The sequence below is a fragment of the Alosa sapidissima genome, chromosome 8, assembly GCF_018492685.1.
Source record: "Alosa sapidissima isolate fAloSap1 chromosome 8, fAloSap1.pri, whole genome shotgun sequence".
Lineage (NCBI taxonomy): Eukaryota > Metazoa > Chordata > Actinopteri > Clupeiformes > Clupeidae > Alosa > Alosa sapidissima.
The window spans coordinates 27,748,176-27,769,818 of NC_055964.1; the positions used below are offsets into that span (position 1 = coordinate 27,748,176).

The 21,643-nt window shown below is 42.0% G+C and overlaps 1 protein-coding gene across 2 annotated transcripts; it reads left to right on the forward strand.

The window, feature by feature from the left end:
- The first annotated feature begins 98 nt into the window (after positions 1-98).
- On the forward strand, positions 99-21,228 carry piwil1 (piwi-like RNA-mediated gene silencing 1). Of its 2 annotated transcripts, none has more exons than XM_042099979.1 (22): positions 99-288; positions 1,558-1,649; positions 2,465-2,545; positions 3,190-3,310; positions 5,890-6,018; positions 7,099-7,313; positions 8,596-8,717; positions 8,822-8,902; positions 9,225-9,422; positions 10,284-10,392; positions 10,730-10,856; positions 11,919-12,036; positions 12,322-12,436; positions 14,320-14,507; positions 15,031-15,103; positions 15,427-15,627; positions 18,007-18,110; positions 18,744-18,814; positions 19,019-19,172; positions 19,545-19,670; positions 20,296-20,443; positions 20,749-21,228. In XM_042099979.1, the coding sequence occupies exons 3-22, from the start codon at positions 2,477-2,479 to the stop codon at positions 20,863-20,865; spliced, it is 2,586 nt and encodes an 861-aa protein (XP_041955913.1). In that variant the 5' UTR covers positions 99-288; positions 1,558-1,649; positions 2,465-2,476; the 3' UTR covers positions 20,866-21,228. The 2 variants fall into 2 exon arrangements, with proteins under 2 accessions (XP_041955913.1, XP_041955914.1); XM_042099980.1 differs by lacking the exon at positions 99-288 and adding an exon at positions 857-880.
- Positions 21,229-21,643: the final 415 nt, after the last annotated feature.

Genomic DNA, 21,643 nt, shown 5'->3' on the forward strand with positions numbered 1-21,643 from the left:
TTATACACCTGTGGCAAAAGGGACCTGATGAAACCCATGAATCGACCTCTGAAGTTTGCCTACAAAAAGGAACCAAAGCTGGCATCTTTGCCCATAAGAAGTTCCAGGTGTTAACTGAAGGTTACCTATGGCAAGTTGCATTGTAAGTTAGCTCTGGGGTAGCAAAGATCAAAGTGTGACGTCTTCACGAACTGAAGATCACAGTATCCACTAGAAGGCAGAGGACAAAACTGTGTAGAGCAAAACGTCTGTATTTCCGATTTCTTCGAGGCCACGAGAGTTTAACAGGTGCGATAATTCAAAATCCCCATGTTTTTTTCCCATAGAGAAAATCTCAAGATGGATCTCCTTATTTGGGCAAAGATGGTAGCTTTTTTGTAGGCAAACTTCATAGGTCTATAGGCCAGAGTGAGGGATTTGAATCTAATTGTGGTTGTTTAGTGAGAAGCTGTGCCCCTGTGCCTTTTTCGACACTGCAATGGCAATGCATTGGAACTGATTGGCACTAGATGGCAAAGGGATGTAATGGGCTGATTGACTTCACCTGAGCAGAAGTGTCATAGGCCTTGGGCACTTGCAGCGTCTCCTGCTGTCTGTTTTGGCCAACATGTTTCTTCTAGTTTGTTAATCTCACAGGATATGATTGCTGTTAAAATGTAGCTTTATTTAATGTGCTGAATAAACTTAAGACATTTACATGTAGGTCAAAAACTAGTGCGCTAAATGCCTAAAAGATATACAAAACCATTGGATACACTAACAATTAAACACTTGGCACTGATAAAAGCTTGTGAACATGCTAATTGATACCTTTTGATCATATAGTTATAGACAATATAGTCTCCTGTTTATGTTTGAGACAAGTTTGAACGTTTTTCAGGTGAGTGGAGCATTATATGCATGTCCTGCATTGCTTCACATCTACACTGTCTACCTGTGCTAGTGTGCCTATTTCACATGTGGCTTCTTAGTTGGTGTATTTCAGGACTGTCAATTTCTGTGTTCCTAACATTCACGCGCTAAGCAGTAAACGAATAACTATAGGCCCTATTGTGCATAGTGAATGAATGATGTTCCGAACAAATTATGAAATCTTTCTCCTGTTCTGGAACCTCCCATGTGGTAGTCCTATCTCTCCTCCATCATATGCTACTGAATGCATCGATTCCTGGTTATCTGAGCTGCTTTATCTAAGGGTGATTTAATGGTGTGTGTAGCCTATATGCAGGAATATAGTGAGTGAGTGGGGTTGAGAACCTTCTGTGTAAATGGAGAAATAAATGGGCTATACCACCAAAGAAAATCAGTGCATTTGTATAGCATGACGATTTTGGTTTGTGTGATTTAATTTGGTTTACTTGAATGTAATGTAAGGGCTGACTATGTGAATTAATCACAATGTCCTTCCAAAAGAAATAGTGCCTCACTCAGACGCTACTTTTCTCAGTTCTGTCATTGGGACCCACCAAATACTTCGTGTTTTGGATCAAATATGTATAATCAACAATAAAGAATACATATGTTCATATTTATTCTAAGTGTTGTGTGATCCGACAGGACAAGTTTTACGCGGAGTACTACTTATCAGTGTGAAGACAAAAGGCCTATTCACTAACGTTTCAGATCATACATCATCGGATGAGTTTGAGGTGAGTGAGGATGAAGCCGCGCTCAGAATAGGCAATGATGTTAGCATTAATTGGAATTGCGTATAAATGTATAACGTGTCTATTAGAGACCAATAACACGTTGTATTTCATTGATAATCAATTATGAACTTTATTTTGAGGTCAAACAAGTGTTGAGCTTGCACTGTTTTTCAGCTTTAACGTTAGCATGGTGAGGTAGCCAACTTGGCTAGTTCTAACTGTGATGGCTATCTAGCCAGCTCTTTAGGCTTTGGAATGTTGACTTCATCATAATCCTGCCTTGACAGTTTATTTATCGTCGGCCTTGAAGACTTGCCCACACTTACAGTTTTGTTGAAGAATTTTGACTGAACAGACAATATTAGTTGTAATGTAAGGGTAATATTAACCAGTCATAAGTTAAGGTTCGGTTGTCCAACAAGCAAACCCAGAATTCAAACATGAAAGGAATGTGAAAGCCAGCAAAGTTGGCTAGAAAGCGGAGTTGTAACGTTAACGTTTCTGTAATGCTAATGCCCTAACTTTGTCAATTCATTCAAATGATCAATGTAAAACAATTAGCGCATTTCAGTGGAATTAACATTACTTTTTCGATTCTAAGGAATGCAAATTCATATATATTTATTTATGCACATTGTTTTCACATGGCTAAATCGATGGTTTTAGCATGGCGGCCACGTGCTATGGGGATGACGCTAACTTTCAGAACACGTGTTCTCCACTCGTGGTCAGTTGAGGCGTTACAGTAGGCATGCCAGAACATTAATCCCGTTAATTTTAAATTTGAATGTATGCTCACTTTTTCTCCTCAACAGTAACATTTAATCATGACCGGAAGAGCAAGAGCAAGATCTCGAGGCCGAGCACGGGGGCAAGACACCATAGCCCCTGGGGCGGTAAGATTTCAAACCTCTGCTATGCTGACTTCCAAGAGCATCTGAAGATTGTAACGTTAATGCTACGTTAATGTTGGTCAAATGGTTAAATTGCTGTTTTGACACTACATGTGGCCGAATAAATAGTCATACTCCAAAGTTTCCCACTTACTTAAATATGTGGAACAATAATTAGATGGCATACCTCATTCAGAGTATTGCAGATGATTAAAACAACAACAAAAAACATGTTATGATGTTTTTTAATAGAAATAGTATGATTACATTTGACTTGACCAAGGTTCCATCAGGGCTTAAGGATTATTTCAATTATTAAGTGCAGGTAACTATGGTTCCTTGTGTTAACAAGAACATGCAAAATAGACTTTCAATTATTTATCAGAACCCTGTATGATTTACTGTACGTTAGATTTGTTAATGCATATGAAAAAGTTAACTTTTACCAGAGATAATGTAATTAATCTGGATGTATTTGTGATTTATGATGAGTATGTAGACCACTAATTAAAATACAGTGGACCCCTGTAGTCTGTGCACTCATCTGGTTCGGGTCTACTGTATGCCTTTCGAGTCTGCTTTCATCTGGATGGGATTAAGTTAGACTAGCCGTTGTGGTAATACTCCATGTCAAATCTGTCCTCCAGCAACAGGCTGCAGCTGCAGCAGCTGCGCCCGAGCCCCCTCGCCATGTCGTGCCCCCGCCAGAAGGGGAGCTGGTGGGCCGCGGCCGGCAGAAGACAGCCCCTCCGCCAGCCACTATGGAAGGTATGGATTGGTCAGGGCTTGGGAGTCGGGACAAATAGGGCTGATTAGTTGGGAACACGTTATAATTAACCCTTTAGGCGCCAGAGGTTTTTTTCCGAAACGATCAATTTTGACATCTTCATTTCAAAAGGCTATATCTTAAAAGTGATAAGAGATAGAGACTTTCTGTAAATTAGAGAAATATTAAGGATGACCCAAAGTGTATGTAGAGATTAAATGTTTATATCTAATTTGCATATTATGACGTCATATGGTGGCGGCCATCTTGGATTATAGAATTTTCATGAAAAGTTGCATGTTTGAATGATAAAATGCACCACTTCTTTCCCCCCAAAATGTCCCTCACCTTCTGTATGCTATATTGCACAATACTGAATGCTCAGGTAAATAGTAAGTAGTGAACAAACTGTGTAAATCATTACTAATAAATGGCAGAAACAAACCAAATGCATGTAGCGGTAGACTGGCCTTTTGCTGTAGAGATTTTCCATTTACTACATACAGTAGGCACTCTGATTCCATGTATGGGGCACATAGATATTATTCAGATGACACACAAACACAAGTAGACAAGACCTGTTTAGTTCAAAAGCTCATTTGCCACGGCAAGGCACAGATCAGGAGTGAGATGACGAGACAAGACAAGAGACAATGTTAGTATTCTTTTTTCTTTTTGTTGTTTTTGTTGATGTTTTTTTGTTTTTTTTCTTAGCTGACAAAGACACACACATCACAAGGACATGAACACACAAAAAGGAACACATAGTGTACTGTATGTCCTAAATGATCAGGGAAGTAGATAGCAAATCAACAGTGTAAATCATTACTAAATGGCTGACTTTTTTTTTTTTTTATGTAGCAGGCCTTTTGCTGTAGAGATAATGACTCCCTATCCCTATCCATACAGGGCCGGCATTCCCATCATCTTGTGATAGACTATGCATGACCTAATGTGTGTGTGTGTGTGTGTGTGGGAGAGGGAGAGAGCGTGTCACCACCTCCACCATGCGAGCAGCATGGCCAGATCTGCCTCGCGCGCGCCGAGTGGAGAGAATTTGCGCAGCTCGGACTAGGCCTACTGTCATTCTCATTGCGACTCCCCACACTGCCACTACGTTCCCCCCTAACTGTCCTATGAGCACTTCGACCTCGTCTAACATACCCAGTGGCATTAGACAAAGGCTCCACCACGTTACTGTCGCCGCGATTGTGGAGAGGCACACGTTCAGAAGACAGAAGCTAGCGCTATGGATATTAGGCTACCTCCAGCCTCGTTCGCCACACCACTAACACCCTGCTAACTTCCCGATGAACACTCCGAACCCGTGAAACATTATTCCCACCAGTGACATTGGGCAAACGATTCAACGTTTGTGCTTGGTGTAAGCTAAACTATGGAGTAAACTCTCACTTTGTCCAGCTGCATCATTGCAAGGCAGGGACGCATCTGAAGCCTCACTAAACGAATCACCGTCATTTTCTGAAGGCAGATATTCCCCTTCAGAATCAGGGTCCGCGAATAGAAGACCCAACACTTCATTTCAGGTAAACTTTTTTGATGCCATTAGACGATAATCTAATGCAAATACTCGCTGACGTTGACAATATCGCTCTGACAAAGTGGCTCACACGCACACTAGCTCCAGTATTTCATACACTGATTCAATGCGCTGTAGCTAGAAACTTTTGTTTAAAGCGTGTCCTTTTTTCGACTCGGGGATGACGTATGACATGTCTGCCATCTAGTGGAGTGGAAGTCGAACGAAATATGACACCCTATTTGACTAAATCGGCCGTTTTATTCAGTACCGCATCTTGTCGACTATAGTCGCCTGTGGCGCCTAGAGGGTTAAGAGGCTTGGGCAACAACTTGGGAGTGTTGGAGTCTTTCATTTGTGTACAGAGACCGGTGTCAGTAATTGTGCAGGTCTTTGGTCAGTAGATGTCCTTTAGATCTTAGACCTTTGGTCAGTAAATGTCCTTTAGATCTTAGACCTGTGGTCAGTAGATGTTCTTTAGATTTTAAACCTTTTAGATGTTCAATATCACCACTTTTGACACTCAAAAATTCCACAACACTATGGTTATTGGCCTGAATACATGATTTTACTTAGTACAGCATTTAGTGTTCTAACATATAACACTAACAGAATGAAATGGGTGATCATTGCTAGATAATGGCTGTAATGCTAATGCTTAGTCATACTTGGGAAAGGCCCAGTTAATTGCAGCGCTATTATATATAGGAGACCTCAGGACACATTGACCAAAGTGTATGTTATACCATTGACCATCATATGGTGGTGAACGCAAGAACAGAAATGCTCCAACATCACTTCCTGTCTATTTTTCTGTTCATTGCCCTTGAAGGTAATTGTTGTAACCTGGGCTCAGAACTGTCAGAATATATATTTATTCATTTACCTGTATTTATTTATATGCGTTTTTGGTTAAAAGCGTCTGCTAAATGAATAAATGTAAACCTATATCCTATGACATTTTGTCCTGACTCTTATTCTTGGTTGCTCCTGTCTCTCGTCTCCTGTTTCCTTTTCCTGCCCTCTCTGTGTCCGCTCCAGCTGTGGCCCAGATCTCGGCCGGCTTCCAGCAGGTGAAGATCGGGGAGCGAGGAGGCCGTCGGCGTGACTTCCATGACTCCGACGTCCACACGCGCCAGCAGATGGAGCATGTGAAGGACTCCAAGTCTGGTATGAAACCCAAAACACACACACAGAACCATACTCTTTTTCTCGTTCTCTCACGCACACACACACACACAGAACCCTGCTTTTTTTATGGAGCAAGTGAATGACTCCACGTACAGGGCTTAAAGGGATATTCCACCATTTGGGGAAATACTCATTTTCCACCTCCCCTCGAGTTAAACAATTGAGTTTTACCTTTCCCCAGTTCATCCAGCCGTTCTCTGAGTCTGACGGTAGCACTTTTAGCTCCAACTCATTGAATCAGATTAGACCGTTATCTTATAGCAGAGATGCTAACGGTCTAATCTGATTCAATGAGCTGGAGATAAAAGTGCTACTGTCAAACACTGGGGAAAGGTAAAACTCGAGGGGAGGTGGAAAATGAGTGTATTTCTCCAAATGGTGGAGTATCGCTTTAAAAGTCTTCCTTGTTCACTGTGCCTGAATTGAAAGGATCCCTGAATTAAAGATGACATGGACTGGAAAAACATTTTTACCTTTGCTTTGCTGAATAAGGAGAGTTCAGTGCAGGGCCACAAGGCTACTGGTGTAAGTCTGGGTAAAGCTCACTAAATTATTCATGTTCGTGCCAGATAACCACCTGGGGGCGCTAGAAATCTACTAAAATGGGTCAGTTTATTCCCCAGCCTAATTAAAGGGTTGTAAATGGGTGTGTAAAATATCATCTGAGCATGTTTTTGACAGAAATGGCATACTTCCTATGTTAACATCAGAGAACACGGTCAAATCCCCTGTTCATCCATTCCATGTCACCTTTAAAGGGTGCCTGTGCCTGAATTAAAGTGTTCACTCTGCCCAAATTCAAGGCACCGAGGCTTTTGAAGATTTGAGGATAGTACTCTGTGACCTTGATATCTATGAGAAATCCCCAGAATTCTCCTTTAAGCCTGATCCTAGACTTATGATTTTCAGTGGAGTTTTTCATTTAACTTCACTGACGGACCAAGACCAGGCTTAATCCATGTGTCCAGTCTCCTGACTGGTGTACCCATAATAATGGAGCTGTGAAGGTTTTTAAACTGTCTTAATCTCTTGTTTGTTTGTTTATTTGTTTGTCTACAGGTTCATCTGGTTCCCCGATCGAGCTGCGGGCCAACTTTGTGCGCCTGATGTCTCGGCCGGAGTGGGTTCTGTATCAGTACCATGTGGACTTCAACCCGCCCATGGAGTCGCGTAGGCTGCGTGTGGCGCTGATCCATCAGCAGGAGGAGACACTGGGCCCTGCGCGCAGCTTCGATGGAGCCATCCTCTTCCTCCCGCACCGCCTGCCCGACACGGTACACCATGGGCCCTGATTTAAATTATGGGCAAAGTCTAACTAAAGCTTGCGTAGTAACTATGTAAAATATATTAACAAATGTAATGCCTTGAGAAAGACCCTAAGCACAAACAGTGGTGGGTCAGCTCAGGGATGCAAACAGCGTGCTTTTTGGCGCCTCCCGCTGTTTTCAAGTCAGTTTGGGTGACTTGTGTGAATGGTGCAGATACAAAGGGATCCGCTCGTGTTACTCTATTTTTTCACCACACACGTGTTTGCATCCCTGTTTTAAGCTGTCTCAGGCCACATGATGCTATTAGTTCATGGACGAGAAGATAGATAGATAGATAGATAGATACTTTATTGATCCCCAGGGGAAATTCAAGGTCTCAGCAGCAGCATACATACAACACAAACACATCCTTTAACAGCAGAAAGAGTAATTAAAGTATATAATATAAAAACACAACTAAGCAGTAAGGACAGTAGAAGATAAAGAATATGCTAAATATACAAATTATACTAACACTTAATCTAAATCAATTCTAACAATATACAAACTAACAATATATAAAAATATACTAAAATACAAATTACAAAAATACAAATTATACTAACACTTAATCTAAATCAATTCTAAAAACAGTATCCACATAGTGGTGATTAATAAATCAGAGGCGCTTGCAATGACTGAGGCAGGGACTGAGCCTGTGATTCTCTGTGCATAGTAAGGTATGGTAAGGTGCTCTGTGTGAATGAGTGTCATGGTGGTAGTGCAATGGTGATAGTGGTCATGGTGATAGTGCAAATGAGTAAGTCAACAGTGCAACAATGCAGAAATAAAGTAAAGTAAAGTCTATATATCTATATATTTAACTATTTAAGAAAATGTATAAGTGTGGTCACAGTTCGGCTGTGGCATGGAGGGGGGGGGGGTTATGCATATGTGCTGATGTGCTAATATAGCACACAAACAGTGAGTCATAAAGACAGTGGGACAAGTGGCTAGTGGACAGACAGTACCAAACATGGAGGGGGTGAAGAGGCAGACAGACTATGGAGAGAAGTCTATCTCTCCTCTTCCCTTAAGTGAGGCATTGAACAGTTTGCAGATTGAGAACTTTGCTCATAGACTGATTTTACACTTTGCCCACATGTGTGTATTAAGTTGTCAAACCATTTTGTTGACGTAAACTTAACATTTGTATAAACGTGAATGTGTCGAGATGCATGTTCCATGTATGGAAGATACAGTTGAGTTTTACTGATTCAGCCATTCTCACATTTATTTGTGTGTTTAGGAGACAGTGCTGTGTGCTGAGACCAGACATGGAGAGAAGGTTCAGATCAAGATCACCCTGACCAATGAGCTGCTACCCTCCTCCCCTGTGTGCCTGCAGTTTTACAACATCATCTTTAGGAGGTGTGTGTGTGATGGCGCACAAGTCTCTGTGTGCCCTGAATCTCTCTGAATCTCCGGAAGCTTTCATTTTGCCCTTGCTCATTTACTTGTTCTTGTGTTACCAGGATCCTGAGGATTTTACACATGCAACAGATTGGCCGCCATCACTACAATCCTGATGACCCCCTCAACATTCCCCAGCACAGGTGTGTGTGTGTCAGTTTATCTTTGATATTGTCTGATCTAACTGCACAACAGCAGATAACATCAAACACTAGTGCAAAAGATGCAACTAATTGTTATACAACAGCACAGTAGTGCTCGCATTAATGCATGTCGATGTGAGGCCTTTTTGAAAATATATTCAGGTTGTAAGCACATTGTTATGTAGTTGTCCCTGTGGCTTTTGGTGCTATAGACGCTGTTGTCAACATCCACATGCTGCTCTGTATCGGTCATTCCAAACTCTTTCCTCTCTCTGTGTGTGTGCGCGCACGTGTGTGTGTGTGTGTGTGCACACGTGTACAGGTTGACTATCTGGCCTGGCTTCCAGACCAACATCCTGCAGTACGAGAAGAGCATCATGCTGTGCATGGATGTCAGCCACAAGGTGTTGCGCAATGAGACTGTGCTGGACTTCATGATTAACCTGCGCAGGCAGTGCGGAGACCACAACTTCGCCGAGGCTTGTGCCAAGGAGCTGGTTGGCCTCGTCGTGCTCACCAAGTAAGGGCGTCTCCAGCTGCACTGACCGAGACGGAGTGTCCATTATTAATAGTTCAGGGTTCCCACTGGTCATGGAATTTCTGGAATATCATGCAATTTTGGAAAGTCTATTCCAGACATGGAAAGTCAGGAAATTTGATCATATTTTGGACAAAGTCATGGAATATACAAAATTCATTAATACAAATATTTTCACGCTTCTTTATGCCAACTTTGTTTATTAAATGCCCATTCATTCACCTCTCACTCTAAAAAGTAAAATATTCTTGAATGCTATACGTCAGTAAATAGTATAGTAAGACATGGAAATTATTTTCCAAAAGTCATGGAATTTTACATTTGGCTTAGAGTAGGAACCCTGATAATTGTAGAGCTTTAGAATGAGTGGTTAAGAAGAAATAAACTATAACAACTGCATTATAATTGCAAGCATTATATTCAGTGGCTTTAAGTCCTGAAGAAGTCTTGAAAAGCGTTTCCACACAGTCAACATTGTTAATTTAACTCAGTATAGTGTTTTTGCGGCGTGTTAATGTGGTTCTGGTGTGTTTTTGCGGTGTGTTAATGTGGTTCTGGTGTGTTTATGCGCTGTGTTAATGTGGTTCTGGTGTGTTTTTGCGAGAGGGAGTGTCCGTTATTATTAATTGTAGAGCTCTAACATGAGTCGTTAACAAATAAAATATAAGAATTTGTATAATACATATAGTGGGCATTTATACAGTGGCTTCAGGCCCAGATTTTTCGTGCTCTAAAGTCCTGAGAAGTGTTTCCACAGTGTCAACATTGTTGCTTTAACTCTATACAGTGATTTGACGTGAAATATAGTGTGTTAACGTGGTTCTGGTGTGTTCTTGCCCTAAGGTACAACAACAAGACCTACAGGGTTGATGATATTGCTTGGGACCACACCCCCAACAACACCTTCAAGAGGGGCGACACTGAGATCAGCTTCAAGCAGTACTACAAGACGGTAGTGATCGAGAGGAGTCATTTAATCCTCACTGCTTGTTCCTGTTTCCAAAACAGAAAGTAGTTATTCATGGGTTTCATCAGGTCCCTTTCCACAGGTGTTAATCAAGCACCATGCAGTCTGCAACTCAATTCATAATCTAGGTGCTTGACACCTGCGTCAAGGGACCCGATGAAACCCATGAATTCATTCATTCATTTGTTCTTTTGTTCTTCTCTTTTTGTGTCCTCATCTCCCCCCACCCTCCCACCCAACTTCCCCCTTTACCTTTTCCCTCCTTCTCATCTTTCATAAAAAATCCCTCCATCTGTCTCCATCTGTGCTCTTCGATGGACAGCAATATAACCTGGACATCAGCGATGGGAACCAGGTGATGCTCATCAGCAACGTGAAGAAGAGGGGACCAGCTGGAGCCCCTCCTCCTGGCCCTGCCCTGCTCGTCCCAGAGTTCTGCTTCCTGACAGGTGAGATCAGAGCGCACAGGTGAGGGTATATAATATATATATATATATATATATATATATATATATATATATATATATAGATATATAGATAGATAGATATATAGATAGATATAGAATGGCTAGATGTCTTATGGCGGAGTCTCCAACGGCAGCACCGGCGGCCATCTCGTCACAGACAAGCTATCTGGTGGGCTCTGTGGTACCTGATGGCTCTTCTAATAAAGGCAGAACAATGCCGCCAGGCTATAACAATGACACCTTCAGGTCACTACCGGTCATTACAGTGCACCATTGAAACACAATGTTATGAGTTAGCGAGCTGACTGTGGCAAGATGGCCGCCCGGTGCGGACGTCGACCTCCATTGGCCAGCAGCGCGGACAAGACATCTAGCCATTCTATATATATCTATGGGTGAGGGTGGAAGAGGGCAGGTGTAACAGGAAATGATGTGTTTGAGACAGCACGCCTATATCTAATAAGCATTAGGTACTGGACAAAAGGCAGAACAGGAAAAAGGAAAAAAATAATCTGCCCACTAGAATTAGCTCCAAATTAATTAGAAAAGTTTAATCCACACGTAACGTTTTGGCAACCAGGCCCGACAATCACATGACAGACATGACGATTAATTTGGAGCTAATTCAAATGTAACAGGAAATACTGAAGCATGTTTTTTCCATGAACATCGTACCACAGCTTAGAAAACTGCTAACGTGCCTCGTGTTGAAATAGGAAAGATCGAGGCATATAGGTGAGGATTGAGATGGCGGATGCTGCGGCAAAACTAAAGCACATTCTTCCGTCAACAATTGTACTACAAATTAACTTCCTTAACACTTTTCCATTTGGAAGTTATTTAATGGTTGTGTAAGTTGAGGAATAGGCTTTTACCTTAAAACTAGGTATATGATGTAGTATTACATGTGAAGAAGTTACTGGCAGAAATTTGAAATGTTTCTGTGGTGCAGTGTTGGTCAATGAGAGGAGAGGGTTTGATAAGCTATCAGTCGGTCAGTTTGTCATGTTTGATCTTTTTTTGTGCGTGTGCCCCCCTCCTAAGGCCTGACGGATAAGATGCGCAATGACTTCAACATCATGAAGGACCTGTCCACCCACACCAGACTGACCCCCGATCAGAGGGAGAATCGGCTGAACAAATTTGTTGGAAAGATCCAGAAGTAAGTAGTAACACATTTGTCTGACTCAACTCTACTCAAAATTACGAGAAATAATTTTAACTATTCATCATCTTGAGTACTCGTACTTAGGGAGCCTAACTTAAAAATGTGATCAAAGTGCAAAGTCTGTCAACAAGCAAAGTTCTCATTCATATGGCTTGTAGGAGCATTGAGCTGCCTAGTCAATGTTCATGTTTAATAAGGTCATGGTGTTATATTTGCTCTGTTATTAAATCAGACTTTGCTCTGTGTGTGTGTGTGTGTGTGTGTGGTATGTTTTTTCAGGAGCCCACAGGCACAGAACGAGCTGACTCCATGGGGTCTGAGCTTTGAGGACAAGCTCCTGAGCCTGAAGGGGCGCGTGCTTCCTACTGAGAGGATCATCCAGGGGAGCAGGACGGTGAGGGACGCGCACGCACACACACTTTTGACGGTTGAAAGATGTCTTCACACATTCAACATATGCTATGTGTTCTTTGCATACAACACCACGTTATAGCGCTTTTCTAGACACTTAACGCGCTTCACAGGGAAGGGGGAACCTCACCAGCCACCACCAATGTGTAGCACCCACCTGGGTGATGCACGGCAGCCATTATGCACCAATAACGCTCACCAGACACCAGCTTGAGGTGGAGAGTGAGGGAGTGAATGAGCCAATCATACACAATCAAAATTTATTTGAAGATGTTGCTAAAACCAGCCTTCACCCATTCTAGTGTTAATTTCGTCAGACGAGACGAGAGGAAAAATGTTCGTCAACAACCTTTTTTTCCATGACTAAGACGAGACGATGATGAGACTGCACTAATGTCCTGAAACACTGACTAAGACTATCTTAAGATGCATTATTGTTGATGAAAAAAGACGAGACTAAAATGTTTTGCATGAAATAAAAACTAAGATAAAATTTCTCTTCCATTTTCGTCTACAAAATGAGAAGACAGAATAGCTGTTACCTTTTCAAAATATTCCGAATGAGTTCATGGTTCATGCGCAGCAGCTTTCCTGTAGGCTAGTCTACGTGCTGTTGCTGAAAACCTGTGGCTGCAGCAGGAAACTACATGGAACAAAAACACCGGAGATTTCTGCCAGAGTTAGGCTTTATGCCACAATACTACATACCCAGAAGTTGAAGCTTCTCTCATATACAAATTAACATCCCCCAGAATGTCCATACGAAAAGTTTCAGCAAGTAATGTCAACTATTTAACTAGTTACACTGATGATGCAAAGTTTGCTAGCAAGTAAGCTAATATAGAAAGTTCGCTAGCAAGTTAGCTAAGATTGAGAGTTTGTGTTGCGTTTGGGCGCATATCGCCATCTAGCGTGGCGGAGTAAAACATTCATACTTGGGTCCAAGACAGTGTTTCTCAAACTTTTTCAGATGAAGGACCACTTAACTAATCAATAAAAAAGAAACGCACGGACCACCTAGCTAAAAAAAAAAAATAGACCTAGCAGTATATTAGCCTACACAATACTCACTGAACCACCTTGCTTATTCTTTGCACTTTCTTTAATTGTGTCAGAGGATTCATATGATTTAAACTGGCATATCTGACATAGACAGTGTTGTAGAACAGTTTGAATTTACATACAAGTTGGTTCAATATTGCAAACAACTCATCTATATTATATTTTACCACGTCTGCTCGTGGACCACTTGGGATAGCTTGCGGACCACCAGTGGTCCCCGGATCACACTTTGTGAAACACTGGTCTATGAAGATCATGACAGTGGTCCAGTCAAATCTTTTACTGTCTATGGCCAAATCCCAGCCGAGCTATAACTGTAGCTCGACTTACCTGTGCATGTACTGACTGACAAAAAAATCTGAATGAGTAATTATAACAGTCGAGTAGCCCTGTGGACACACAATATTGTTAGAAAATTGAGATGTGTGAAACACTATTTGACTGAAATGGTAATCAGAAATAATTTGTTATAAAAAAAGACTAAAATGTTTTGACTAAAACTGACTAAGAGTAAGATAGCTTTAGTTTTCTTTTGACTAAAACTAGACTAAAATGACGAGACTTTTAGTTGACTAAAAATTGACTAACAAAAATGATATTTGAATGACTAAATATGACAAAGACTAAAAAGGACATTTCGTCACAAGACTAAGACTAAGACTAAATTAAAAATAGGTGACAAAATTAACACTAACCCATTCCACTATATTCCTTTCTTGACACTTTTGATTGTTTGTACCTCAGGTATTTCTGTCTTCAGTTACAACTGTGTTGAGGTGATTCCTGTGTGTGTGTGTGTTGTAGTTTGAGTACAGCCCGTGGGCGGCGGACTGGTCCAAGGAGATGCGCGGTGTGCCCCTGATCAGCTGCATGCCGCTGCAGAACTGGGTGATGCTCTTCACCCGCCGCAACGCAGACGTGGCCCAGTCCCTGCTGCAGACGCTCAACAAGGTGGCCGGGCCCATGGGCATGCGCATGGCAAAAGCCACCATGTAAGAATACACACACACACTCCTCTCTCTCCCTCTCTCCATCCATCTATCCATCTATCTATCTCTCTCTCTATCTCTGTCTGTCTGTCTCTCTGTCTGTGTCTGCCTTTCTCTCTCTCTCTGTCTCTTTATCGACATTCTTCCTAAAGAAAATGGAAGCATTGTTAATGACAAACTTAAAGGAGAATTCCGGTGTGATATTGACCTAAAGAAACATGATACTGAGTGTGAGCGTATGTCTCATAGCTCATCTCGGCTTGTCCCCTGCACTCAGAAATCTGGCACTAGTTAGGCGATGCTATCAACAGTTTTTCGATGGGGGTGCCTCGGGCATCAGCCTAGCCATGCAAATAAATCACTGTTTTACACCATTTACGAGGCTCAAAGTAGCTCCATGCATCATTGGTTGACTTCCGAGGGCCTTGACATTTAAAACGAGGTGATTGGCTGTCTGAAGGATCTGTGTGGTGGTGTGGTCAGTGACCGAAGCCTTTTTAATGACGTGTTTGGCCGTGTTGAACAGGATTGAGTATGAAGATCGCCAGGACTCCCTGCTGAGGGCCCTCCAGCAGAACGTGAGCCCAGGAACCCAGATGGTAATTAGCCTAATTCTCATTCACACACACACACACCACTATGTGTCTGTTAAAAATAATCTGAATGTCTGGTTGGTTTCTTAAACTAAAATTTGGTTTTAGTTTAGTTTCTTAGCTTTTACATTTTATTGTTTTGTGTGTGTTTGTCTGATGCACTTATTCTTACTGTACTCTACTGTTTTTAAATTGTTGAGAGAATTGCTTTAAAACTTAAACTGTTTACCATGTTAGTTGCTTTGTCAGCGTAATGTAATGTAATGTAATGTAATGTGTGTGTGTGTGTGTGTGTGTGTGTGTGTGTGTGTGTGCTCTGTGTTGTGTAGGCGGTGGTGGTCCTACCGTCGAACCGTAAGGACAAGTACGACTGTGTGAAGAAGCAGCTGTGTGTGGAGTGCCCGACACCCAGCCAGTGTGTGGTGGCGCGCACCCTCAGTCGCCCACAGGCACTCATGACCGTCGCCACCAAGATCGCCCTGCAGATGAACTGCAAGATGGGGGGAGAGCTGTGGAGCGTCGACGTGCCGGTGAAGCGCACATACACACATGCGCACACACATACACACACACACACGATGCACAAACACACATGCACACACACATGCACACACACACACGATGCACACACACACACGTTGCACAAACACACATGCACACATACACACATACACACATGCACACACACATGCACACACACACACGATGCACACACACACACGTTGCACAAACACACATGCACACACACATACACACATACACGTTGCACAAACACACATGCACACACACGATGCACACACACGATGCACAAATAAAGGCAAAGGCATTGATCTGAGTTATTCTGATAAGCGGAACAAACCTCTTTAGATATAATGTTCAAAAACGCCTCACCACATCTTAAGGCGTCACAGAATAAGAATATGTCAATAACTCAAATTTTGACAAAAATGTCAGATAGAACCTTATAATTCTAAGGGGACGATGTTGTGTACTTGTTCATAAGGATAATCTTACTCGACAGAAGGATAAAGAGGGCATACATGTGTACACTCATACAAGCCCAAACACTTTAAAGCAACACCAAAGGGTTTTTTGTACCTTAAAATAATGTTTCCAAAATTGTTTCAGTGGTTCATCAGCTCGTAACAGGGTGAATGGCACTTCTGCATTCGCTTCGCGACCCTCTATCGCAGGGATCACCAAATGGCGGTCCGCGGTCCGAGTCCGGACCGTGACGTGATCCTAGCCGGACCCAGACCATAATAGCCTAATTTAGATTTTCACGTAAGATTTCAAAGCTGCGCTAAATGTTTCGTTGGTTAGGATAACAGCATTTACTTCAGGAGCTTCAGGAACCATCATTTCGCTTGCTGCTACTCAGCCAGTGAAATCTGAATTCTGATAAAGTTGAATCAGTGAGTAAAGTAGCCTACTGTGGGGAAGAGACTGATAGCCTGAAACGAGCGAGGAGAGATCTATCTCTATCTATCTATCGTGGCGCTTCTAGACATTTTTAACAAGGGTGGCACTAGTGAGGCACTGATTCAAGGGTGGCATGAGGCAAAACATCCAGATAAACAGAAACAGGCTCAAGTTGTGAAATTGGCACAAATACATTAGGGAAACCAGATGCAAACACCATACTCATAAATTGAAGGACAAAAAAACACAAATACCTTACTCTCACATAAAATGTCTTTGTATTTGAATAAAATTTAATACAAACATATTAAAGTTAATTATCTAAGTTGTCTGTCACTGGGCTATGCTGTTCTAAAACAAATTCCATCATGGGGACATTAAAATATAATCAATTTTATTATATTACTGTAAATGAAGATATACAAAATATTCTCATCCAAGACATTTCCACCACTCTATGGCCATCTATTTTTGTAGCTGTTATAATAATTTGACCTGCTTTTTTGTCTATTTGTTTATTTTCTCAAGAAACTTGAGGTTGGTATGAAGGAGTGTATTGTGGATGTGAGCAATTTCATCTTCCTGAATCTCAATATTATATTCACAACAAGTCTGGACAAATTATTACAATTTTTACGTGGGGTAACTTGTTGCAGGGCAACCGTAACTGGTTCCATGTTTTCCGATTAGATGATTAATCATCAGTTTCTTGAGAACTTTGCCAACATGTTGAGAGTTGGATGGAGAGTTACTATTGAGATGGAATGTTTACCGAAAATAGTTCAAATTTATACAGTCACATTACACCAGTCCTAGCTTCTCTTCACTGGCTGCCAATACAAGCCAGATCCGATTTTAAAATCCTTCTTTTAACATACAAAGCCTTGCGTAATCTTGCACCTGTTTACCTGAGTGAGCTCCTTAAGCCCTACACACCATCGCGTGCTCTGCGCTCTATGAGTGCTGGCCATCTGATTGTTCCTTCCGTAAAGAAGAAATCAGCTAGACACAGGTCATTTGCGTACCGTGCACCTACCCTCTGGAATAGCCTCCCTTTACATGTCAGAGAATCGGGCTCTGTGGACTGTTTTAAATCCAGACTAAAAACCTTTCTTTTTTCCCCAACATTTTGGTCAACCACTAGCCCTTTGATCACCCTTTTCCAGGGGATATGTACCGTCTTTACTGTCTAATACAGTTTTTATTGTTGTTTATTGTATGTTTTGTCTTACTTATTTATTCATTCATGTTTTTATTCCAATTGTTTTATTCCACTATACAATTTTAATTTATAATTTTGTTTTGTCCTAATTTTATATTTTTTATTGTTTAAGTGTTTTGAGACCATGGCAATGGTGAAAAATTCGTTAACGTGTTCACCTCGAAAGTTCACCTCTGTTGAAGGAATTTGAACGCACCTCAGGCTCTTGTAATGGCCATCTGGTGACCGTCTTGACGGGTCCCGTCTCTGCTCTGTTGTCTCACAGCTGAAGCAGCTCATGGTGGTGGGCATCGACTGCTACCACGACACGCTGGCTGGAAAGAGATCCATCGGCGCCCTGGTGGCCAGCCTCAACCAGAGCTGTTCCAGGTGGGAACTCGTGCGGACACACACACACACACTTCTTATTAGGGCACCGTTTCCCCTAAAGCGCAGTAGCGTAACGGTTTCCCTACGCTTTAATTTCATTTTCAATGCACCTGTAGGGTATGATCAACAGACGGATGCAAGATACAGCTCCAGTCTGAGGAGGCCAACAGTTCAAGCTAAAGAGGGAAAAAACGCACGCACATCCCGATCTAATCCTGGGTGCTGGACAAAACACTTACGATGAGAGAGAGGGGAAAAAAAGTCTGCAACACCAGTATATGCTCCCAAGTTCTAATTTAATTACCGTGACGTTTCGGGCCCACTCAAGCCCTTCATCAGACAGTTCAAGCTTTAATTTCATTTTCAATGCACCTGTAGGGTATGATCAACAGACGGATGCAAGATACAGCTCCAGTCTGAGGAGTTGCAATGTAATTCAATGGCCAACAGTTCAAGCTATGCATAAGTCTGCTTCATTATCTCCGCTTTGGTCACCAGCTGCTCTTTTCCAGCTTTTAGTTATGCATCTGCATTCTCTTGCTCTCACTCTTGCTCTCACTGTAGCCTACCACTCACGCACCAAGTTCTAAAGTTAGGTACGGTTTAAACTAATGACCTGCTTTGCTTTTCCAGATGGTTTTCCAAATGTGTGCTGCAGAACCGTGGACAGGAGATTATTGATAGCTTGAAGGAGGCTTTGCACGGTAAGTTGTGCAACTGTTGTAATCAAAGCTGCAAGCACAACATTAACCTGTGTGTGATTTTTCAAATCCCATTCCCACTTTGATCAGGGGAGTAGGAAGGATTCTGAGGAAGTGTTGGTGGACTTTCTCAGCTGTTGTCGTTATTTTATATCCCTCTGCTTTGTATGAATTCCTGAGCAATGTCTCCTTTGCTGTCTTTCTCAGCTGCCCTGAAGGCCTGGTATAAGCACAACAACTGCCTGCCGTCACGCATCATTGTGTACCGTGACGGAGTCGGCGACGGCATGCTGCAGACAGTGGTCAACTACGAAATCGCTCAGATCATGCAGTCCATCAAAGCCCTTGGACAGGATTATGCGTACGATGTTTTAATTATTTTTATTCATTTATGTAATTAAACACTTAGATTGGCATGACTTGATGGTTAGATTTGATTAGTAGAAGTCCAGATGCTGTACTCCTATTGGGCAGTGGGATCAGTGATGTGCTACTATTGGGCAGTGGTATCAGTGATTCTGTACTGTTATGGCAGTGCGATCAGTGATGTGTTACTATTGGGCATTGTGATGTGTTGATAGATACATAGATAGATACTTTATTGATCCCCATGGGGAAATTCAAATTCATACTATTGTGCAGTGTGATCAGTGATGTGTTACTATTGGGCAGTGTAATAAGTGATGCTGTGCTCCTATTGGGCAGTGTGATCAGTGATGCTGTGCTCCTACAGGCCCAAGCTGACGGTGGTGGTGGTGAAAAAACGCATCTGTTCCCGTTTCTTTGCCTGCATCGACGGCAAACTGACCAATCCCCCGCCTGGCACAGTCATCGACACGGAGGTCACGCGACCGGAGTGGTATGTCTGTATTTGAATAGACACAAACACTGTGTGTATCGCAGGAACAATATCACCCAAGTTCCCCTCCCCTCCACCCCACTCAACCGGCTGTTGCAGATTTTTTTGGATTGAATTGGTTGCCTTGTCTGATATTGATAAATGGTTTTGATTTATCATGCATTGAACCCTGACTGTACTTCATGCACATGCAAGTGTCTGCATCTCCAATAGACCTCTGAAGTTCGCCTACAAAAAGGAACCAAAGCTGCCATCTTTGCCCATAAAAGGAGATACAGGTGTTAATTGAAGCTAACTTGCCTATGGCAAGTTGCATTGCAAGTTAGCTCTGGGTTAGCAAAAAATCTAAGTTCGCTGTTTTAAGGTACCGAAGATCACAGTACCCACTCGAAGGCAGAGGACAAAAGTGTGTTGAGCAAAACGTCTGCATTTTAAAAACCCCATGTTATTTTCCCATAGGAAAAATCGCAAGGTACCAGATCTTAAAGATGGCATCTTTTTTTGTAGGCGAACTTCAGAGATCTATTGTGTGCCTTTCATTGTATTTAGTTTATCGTGCACCTTTTTAACCACCGAGTATTTTTGTGTGGACTCTTCCTACCCCTTTGCACCCCCCCCCTTTCAGGTATGACTTCTTCATTGTCAGTCAGGCCGTACGTATGGGCAGCGTCTCTCCCACTCACTACAACGTGGTCTACGACAACAGCGGCCTCAAGCCAGACCATATGCAGAGGCTCACCTACAAGATGTGCCACCTCTACTACAACTGGCAGGTAATGGATGCTCATTGTGCACACACACACACACACACACACACACACACACACACACACACACACACACACACACACACGAGTTGGGTTGGGATGGCTCATCAGGTTAAAATGGTCTACATGCTTTAAAAGGTGTGATCTAAATACAAAGAGAAGCCCTTGCTTCCTTAATTTGATTTGACTTTGTTGTGGTGGTGTTGACAATGGGAAGAGCAGCAACTTAATTAAAAAAAAAAAAAACAAATTGTGAAAATCCTTACAATTTGTTTTGACAAACAGGTTCTCTCTCTTCTCTTATTTCATAGGGCATTGTCCGAGTGCCAGCCCCATGCCAGTATGCCCACAAACTGGCCTTCCTGGTGGGTCAGAGCATCCATAAGGAGCCCAACTACAACCTGGATGACTTCCTGTACTACCTGTAGAAGCCTTGATGACTTCCTGTACTACTTGTAGAAGCCTGGGGCCGCCTTAAGCCCTTTGTTCTGTTCATGTGTGTTATTTTTATATGTTCTGAAAGTTCTGGATAGTGAAGCCATACCAGTCAAACTTTTTTTTTACCTTAGAAATACTTGATATTTACTTTACTGCCTGCCTTTTTATTTTGTTTAAATGATGAGTTTTGATTTTAGACTATTTGTTCGTTTAAGTCTGGTGTTGTCAAATAATCATCACTGGTTGAAATTGTGTGAATGCAAAATACAGAATTTAACAACTTACTGAATCAATTGTTTGGAGGGAAAAAAAGTGACTTTATTTTTGCATTAAACTTACTATTGGTGCATGCAGTCGTTGATGGTGGTTTAACTTTGGTCCAATCTTGCACTTCTTCCATGTCAGTTAAAAGTTTAGTTTGTAGTTTTGTGTTGCATAAACAAAAAATGCTCCAGGATTCACCCTGGCAATTCTGATGAATCACCATATTAATGCCCTGATATCTAAGTTCTTCCGCATTGGCGATCAACTGATTGTTTATCAAAGCAGCTTGCAATGTGACTTAAATCCATATCATGGATTAATAGATCCTGACTGACGGTACATGTTTTGGGGGATGTTGGAGCACAGCTGCCATAGTATTTGGTCTTAAGGCATACAAGTAACCTATGCTTGGCCCTTGCTTTTTACATGGAACATTTCTGTTAATCCATATTCATTAATGCCATGGTGTAAGTTTGGAATGTGACTGATACAAAAATAGTAATG

What these genes read in the sequence shown, in the direction of transcription:
- piwil1 (XM_042099979.1), top strand. Translation starts at nt 2,477, where the DNA reads ATGACCGGAAGAGCAAGAGCAAGATCTCGAGGCCGAGCACGGGGGCAA. An exon ending in TCCGCCAGCCACTATGGAAG is followed by an intron (nt 3,311 to 5,889) that starts GTATGGATTGGT and finishes TGTCCGCTCCAG; the next exon opens with CTGTGGCCCAGATCTCGGCC. An exon ending in CGCATGGCAAAAGCCACCAT is followed by an intron (nt 14,508 to 15,030) that starts GTAAGAATACAC and finishes CGTGTTGAACAG; the next exon opens with GATTGAGTATGAAGATCGCC.